The 7,136-nt window shown below is 39.9% G+C and overlaps 1 protein-coding gene across 1 annotated transcript; it reads left to right on the forward strand.

The window, feature by feature from the left end:
* The first annotated feature begins 205 nt into the window (after nt 1-205).
* On the forward strand, nt 206-6,107 carry ADORA2A (adenosine A2a receptor). The gene is made up of 3 exons (XM_075215467.1): nt 206-341; nt 1,978-2,535; nt 5,148-6,107. Exons 2-3 carry the CDS (start codon nt 2,186-2,188, stop codon nt 5,965-5,967), a joined length of 1,170 nt encoding a protein of 389 aa, XP_075071568.1. The 5' UTR covers nt 206-341; nt 1,978-2,185; the 3' UTR covers nt 5,968-6,107.
* The last annotated feature ends 1,029 nt before the right edge of the window (nt 6,108-7,136 follow it).

The following is a 7,136-nucleotide window of genomic DNA, read 5'->3' on the forward strand; positions in this document are numbered from 1 at the left end:
TTTGAGTAATAACAATGTTTGTGAGCTTTATGCTCTGCGTAGAGTTGAGGAACAGGTAGTGCCGATGGCAATGGCAGAAAGAAGTGGAAATGTAAAGTGTAGTGTATGTAGGTTACAATTAAGCACAGTGACAAAAGAAATCAGTGTGTGCGTATGTGTGAGAACGTGTATGTGTGAGTGTGACCGGCAGCAGGAGAGACAGTGTGACAGGAGGGAGGGGAGGAGGAGGAGAGACAGAGAGCAGTTTGGGGGAACTGAGCAGCGCTGAGTGCAGTGAAGATGAGTGCATGGGACTGAGCACTGAGGAGCTGTCTGCTTCATCGTGAGGGGGACAAGACAAGGTGAGAGGCCGCCTGCGATATGGGCACGGCTGAATGAGTAACATAGCAGATATAATTATACTTTACTGTGCTCATTGTTAGTATAGGAGCAGAGAGACACTAGAGAAGTTTTGTGAAAGACACAAGGAAAACCTAAGTCTTGTCTAGATGTATTGCAGACATTATTACAGAGTAGATGTATAGTCACATGTGTGATCACAATGCAAGGAAGGAATATGAGACAATACTAGACAATTATAATAATAATAGCAACCGTGTAAGTTTACTTTGTGTTTGGTTGAGTTAATATTGCATCAGTGTGTGTGTATATATATATATATATATATATATATATATATATATATACATATATAGAGTGCATCCTATAGTATATACTATATATATAGTGTATATGTGGTGTATACTATATGTATCTATATAATATTTGAATGAAATGAGGGAGTGGTTGTATGAGGTATAGGAAGTTACATGGAGGGTGTATAATGACAGCAGATTTGGGTAACTTGTATGAGTACCATAGGGCAAAGTTAATCAGATAACAAATTAACTAAATACCCTATTAGCTGGGAGGTTTATATTTGTCTTATTAAGAAAGTAGAGGCTCATAGTTAGCTACACACTGAGAATGATATAGAGTGAATTTTAATAAGAAATATAATTTTGTGAGTTCCATGGTAACATAGGAAGAACATGTGTATGTGTATATATATATATATATATATATGGCCAAACTGCACATGTAATACGTTTAAAGATCAAATAGGTGTAAGTTCTTATCAAGAAATAGATGGGGCTAATGTTAGAGTGGGTGAGGCTTGTGTTGTTTGGGTGCTCTGTCTTCCAGACACCTATATACAAACCCTGCTGTACCTAATTACTAGAGAACCACTGGATGTATGAAGGAAGATGATGGCTTATTTTAAACATCATCTTTAGAGCTGTACACTGCAATTATTTTAGTTTAGATTCCTGGGGATATATGTCTGTGAAACCTGGTTAAGCGTGGTTGTCTGTGATAACATATCTGTATGTGCAGTATTGTATTATTGAGGTGTGGGATATACTGATATATTTGGTAGGTGTGTTTGTCCTATATATACATATGTAATACCTATGAATTGTGGGTACAGCAAGATGTTTTTGTGATGTGCAGGTTCCTGCTTACTCATACCGTACAGTATCTGTACTGTACACCAGTCACAGCGCTGACGCCACTTGAGTGCTCTGTGCTGATAATGTATGTGTCAAACAAGAGGGAGGGTGAACAGAAAAAACACAGAACTAGCGCCCTAGGACTGATACTACTGGGTTCTGGGCACATAATCACCTCTATGTCTTAATCACTTTTTTTGGGAGTCCGATAGCATTGAATCAATAATATGATTAACTACATTCAAGTTCCAGTTCTATTTTTTTTGGTAATGTTTGAAGAATTGTGTATGTGTAATGCATTTATGTACTTACAATTATAATATGATGTCATACATTCAGTGAGTTTACAGTGTTCACTGACAGATAGATACAGAACTATTTATCCCGTCTTTGTGTGTTCATGTACTATGTGGTGTGCAACAAAACAATGTAATTGTATAGTATATAAGAGTATGTTTGTTTATATCAATCCATTCTCTGACAGGAATTGGGAATTGCTGAATGTCACATACCAAGATGGGAATATTTGATGAATGAAGGCACTAGTGGCTCCCAGAGTTATCCCCTTAAACCGATATAGAGCACAGTTGACCAGTGCCAGGGGTACACCCTGCATATCACATAACAGGACACGCTGCTGCAGCAATGACCGATGAGGCTCCACCGCTCCTGTACCTCATGTCAACATCACCATGTTAGAAGACGGGAATCAGACAAACTCGGCGGACCTGATTTATATAGTCCTAGAAGTGGTCATTGCCATTCTGGCCATTCTTGGCAACGTGCTGGTGTGCTGGGCTGTGTGCATTAATAGCAACCTACAGAACGCAACAAACTATTTTGTGGTGTCACTGGCTGCAGCAGACATCGCAGTGGGCATCCTCGCCATCCCATTTGCTATCTCAATTAGCACAGGGTTTTGTGCCACCTTCCACGCCTGCCTCTTTATCGCATGCTTTGTTTTGGTGCTGACACAAAGCTCCATTTTCAGCCTTCTTGCGATTGCCGCTGACCGCTATATTGCCATCCGAATCCCACTCAGGTGAGTTATTACGCTTTTTGTTTTGTTGTTTGCATAGGCATTTATCAGAATTGCACCATGTGAGCCATGCTAGCTCAATCCATTTCATAATTTGCCCCATCACTCTCTAAATCCGTTATCCACAGAAATAATGCCAACATTCCACCACGCAACCTAAGCAATGTCCTAATAGACCAAATGTTTCATTGTACATTACAGCACCTGCCCCAGTTCAGCACACCTTGGGGTAAACCTATCAAGCTGAGAATTTTCCGGCGGGTTTGAAAAACCAATCAGATTCTAGCTATCATTTATTTGCTACGTTCTACAAAATGATAGCTAGAATCTGATTGGTTGCTATAGGCAACATCTCCACTTTTCAAACCCGCCGGAAAACTCTCAGCTTGATACATTTACCCCCTTATGTCATTTCTTCGCTTCTATTTATATAACTGCATATTTTATATCCCACCTATAATATCTCTTTACTGTGCTATATAACTTCCATGTGAAAGGTATAACACTTCACTAGTTTTCCAACAGTTTCATTATTTGAAGATCATTTCTCTGTAGTATCTTAAAAAATAAAAATCATCATTGTTTTGCCTTTCTAACGCTGGAAGCCAATCTTCAGTGTATGCTGAACACTGGCTGTCAGTGTGTAACGTTATTGCTGCCAGAACACAGGAGGTGATCAATACCAGCAGATACATTCTATAGCACAGATAAGGCAAGTGTATTACAGAATGTTTTGTTCTTCATCTAATCACACATATGTAACACTCATACATGGCCTCATTCATCATGGAACGCAAAACGAACGTATGTATACAAGGAGTGGATGTGTAGATAAAAAAAAAACTATTCAATTAATGTCACCTGTTAATTACAGTTATTAATTACAAATGTTAAAAAGTATAAAAGTGTTTTTTTACGTTTTTTCCACATAAAATACAATTATTAGGATGAATGTTTTCTGTACATGAAATAAATTGTTACAGTTGCTTCTGATATCAAGTACATGTCATAGTATGCGTACGCGACCGTCATCGCATCTAATTATGGTAGAAGGCATGACTATTAGTCTGCACTTACACCCACAACCGTAACTTAGAATTCTAGCGCCTGGGGCGAGAAAGACAAATGCCGTCAAATTAACCTAAAATATTACTAAACTGTGCCCCCCTTCAGCGTTGCACCCTGGGCGGTCGCCCCTATCACACAGCCCTAGTTACGGCCCTGCTGACACCAGATTTGTAGCTGGTGCAAGCGATTCCACTGATAATAACATACCTTAGAGATGTCCAAAGCTGGATATGGATGCTGCTGTTTGTGCTCGAGCTTGGCACGCTCTTACTGTACATTGACTATGTGCATACGCTCCTTCCCCCACCCTGTTCTATACTTGAAATTGTAGGCTGTAGTAAGGGTCTTTTAAACTGGGAAATTAATTGAATGTTGCTGAGTGGACTGGTGTATGCTCCATTTCTGGTCACACACAGAGCGATTTTACGTAACATACGGCACATTTTGGCATCTACGTTGCTTGATGACTTAGAACCACAGTGTATTGTGTTTATATATACCCTACACACAGTGTAGTGTGTGTGTGTGTGTGTGTGTGTGTGTGGGGGGGGGTAGTGTATATATAATCAAGAAGCTACGTGTGATATATATTGGTATGTATATATATATATATATATATATATATATATATATATATATATATATATATATATATCATATGTAGCTTCTTGTAAATGCTTTATAGGTGGAATATATCTCCTTTATACCTCTTTTTTATGGTTACGTACCTATAATTAGCCCATATTTCCATAAAGTATAGCCCCCTCCATTAAACTCTCTCTATTGCTTTTTACAACCATGTAATTACGAATGATCCACTTCATTTGTCTTTACAGCTCATGCTGTTGGTCATATGACTACTTCATTCTTTTAGCTACATGTATTTCCTACACTTTCTCACGGGCCCTCCCCTTAAAACATAATTGCTTCCAATTATCGCTCTCTTTAACAACTGTATAATGTGCCTCTGCTCCATATAACCAACCCTGTGACATCTCTTACAATACCTATAAACTGTGCACCTTGCACTTTCCACATGTTCTTCTTTTGCACTATATGGTTACACTATTTCAAGAACCTCATTTTTCAGTTGTTGGTCATATCTCTTATTCTTTGAATAGACTACTAGGATACTGGCATATAAGCTTACAGTCTATGTGGGATGAGACAGAGCTGAAGTCATTGTAGTAAGGGTCTCCAGTGACTTTATGGCAGATGATATATTCTCCATATTTTGGTCTTCTCAGACGTTGTCACTTTCACCTTGGCCTGGAATAGAAGTCTTCCAGCTGTTATCCCACGGATGGGAAGACTTTGCCAGTTCTCTAGAAAACAGGAACAATTCCCAGATTTTCTCCGCTCTCTGACCTAACATTCATAGTATCTTCATTTTTATATCCTATTTACATCTATGTTCACCCAGACTTCACTTTTTCCCTGTGTGGATTGTACCTATATTTTCAGTTTGCCTTGTGCATGAACACTATGTAACAATTGCCCAATGTTTTCTTAAATGTTTTAGCTTCATCCATCTTCTTTCTTTTCAGATATAACAGCCTGGTGACCAGTCGAAGGGCCAATGTGATCATCGGGGTCTGCTGGCTGCTCTCCTTTATCATTGGCCTCACCCCCATGTTAGGCTGGCACAGGAAGGATCTGGCACCAAAGAACTCATCGGGTTGTAGCGCTCCCATGTTAGAGTGCATGTTTGAGAATGTTGTGACTATGGATTACATGGTATACTATAATTTTTTTGCCTGTGTCTTGGTGCCTCTTCTGCTCATGTTTGGCATTTATTTGAGAATTTTCATGGCCGCAAGACGCCAGCTGAAGCAGACAGAGTTAAAAGTGACATGTGGGGAGCGCTCACGGTCAACGCTGCAGCGAGAAGTCCACGCAGCCAAGTCTTTGGCCATTATTGTGGGTCTGTTTGCCATCTGCTGGTTGCCCCTGCACATCATCAACTGCTTCACTCTCTTTTGCAAGGCCTGTATGCGCCCGCCAGCTTTGCTCATGTACTTTGCCATTCTTTTTTCACACGCTAACTCAGTGGTGAATCCCCTTATCTATGCCTACCGCATACGCGAGTTCCGCCATACCTTTCGCAAGATTTTGCGTCAACATGTATTTGGCCGAGCACAGTCTTCTCGGACACGGACAGCCAGTAGCAAGTCATTAACTTATGGGGCCGATGACGTGACTGTACCCAACAGGACTAGTTACAATGGCTGCACGGATCTCAATGGGAGCACCTGTAAGTTGAAAGAATGTTGGAATCAAAACGGCTTTCCTGCTGGAGGGAAAACTGAACAGACAACAATTCAAGAATCTGAGGGCCAACAGAAAGAGAAACTGATAAAATCCTGAAGTTGTCTTTGAACACCTCAAACAGCGTTGTGAGCAGAGAATTTTGGGCTGCTCATTGTGAGTGCCCTGTATTACGTGACTATTTGTTGTTTAGAAATGTTTTGAGTCTAATTTTATTTATTAAACCAACCTGCAAATTCTTTATGGTTTTTACCAATATGTGTTACTGTGTCCCCCTGTGGTGTCTTTTACAAGCAGATATTGATTCTCCAACAAGGTTCACTTAAATGTGCTAATTTTTCCGACCATACACGCTTGCATGTCCTTCCAAAGTTCTACTCGTCTACACCCTTGTTGTTGTATAAGTTTGACGTGTGCAGTGTGTTGAAGAACTCCTGAGCATCATGTCTCCAGAAAGTGTTGTTCATTTAAACGACAACAATATATTTTAATATCTTTTGAGTATAGTGACTGTGACACTTCCGTGTGATAGAGCAGGCAACCTGGTTGAAATTGACAATTCATAAAAACAGTCTTTCCGAGCAAAAACAGTTCTGTGTTATGACACAGAACACGATCGCAGCTCCCAGTCAGTAAAGTCGGGGATTGTAGATCTATCGCAAGTGGGTAAGGATTACTTGCTTATCATTTCCTAAAACATAACTTTGATTAGTATTTGGGAAATGAAACCCCTGCCGTTATTTCAGTCAACGTGTGAATGTCTACTCTTATGTAGCAGAGCTGAGAACAAACTGTAGCGTCTTACACATTCATAATGCAAAAAATAACCAGGCTACAGACTGGCGGAAATGTCTTTCCATTTAACAGAACAACTGGAATTTTTATTCAAGTAAACCCACTTACTTTAAAATAGAGATGACTTGTATTGAGTATGGACCTACTTTATTCTCTCTGTGTTGTTTATGCCACATTGGTAATCAAAACTGTGATAAAGTGAAAGCTGATATCTGTATACCAACTAAACTTGGAAAGTGGAATAGTGTCTTCTTTGTGTAATGTTACAGTCTGCTCGGGCTTATCAAGCTCCGTGGTCAGTTATGTCACCACCTCTCCCAGCAGACACATGTGTAACAGCTGCAGAGCAGCAGAATTGTGTTTCTCTAAATAGATTTTTTCCCAGATATCCCCAGGGAGACCCCAACCCCTAGAGACTCATCATAATGTCCAGCTGTGATGGCATTAGACATAGGGCTTTAACATCCAACTGT

Source organism: Mixophyes fleayi, chromosome 1, assembly GCF_038048845.1.
Source record: "Mixophyes fleayi isolate aMixFle1 chromosome 1, aMixFle1.hap1, whole genome shotgun sequence".
NCBI classification, from domain to species: domain Eukaryota; kingdom Metazoa; phylum Chordata; class Amphibia; order Anura; family Limnodynastidae; genus Mixophyes; species Mixophyes fleayi.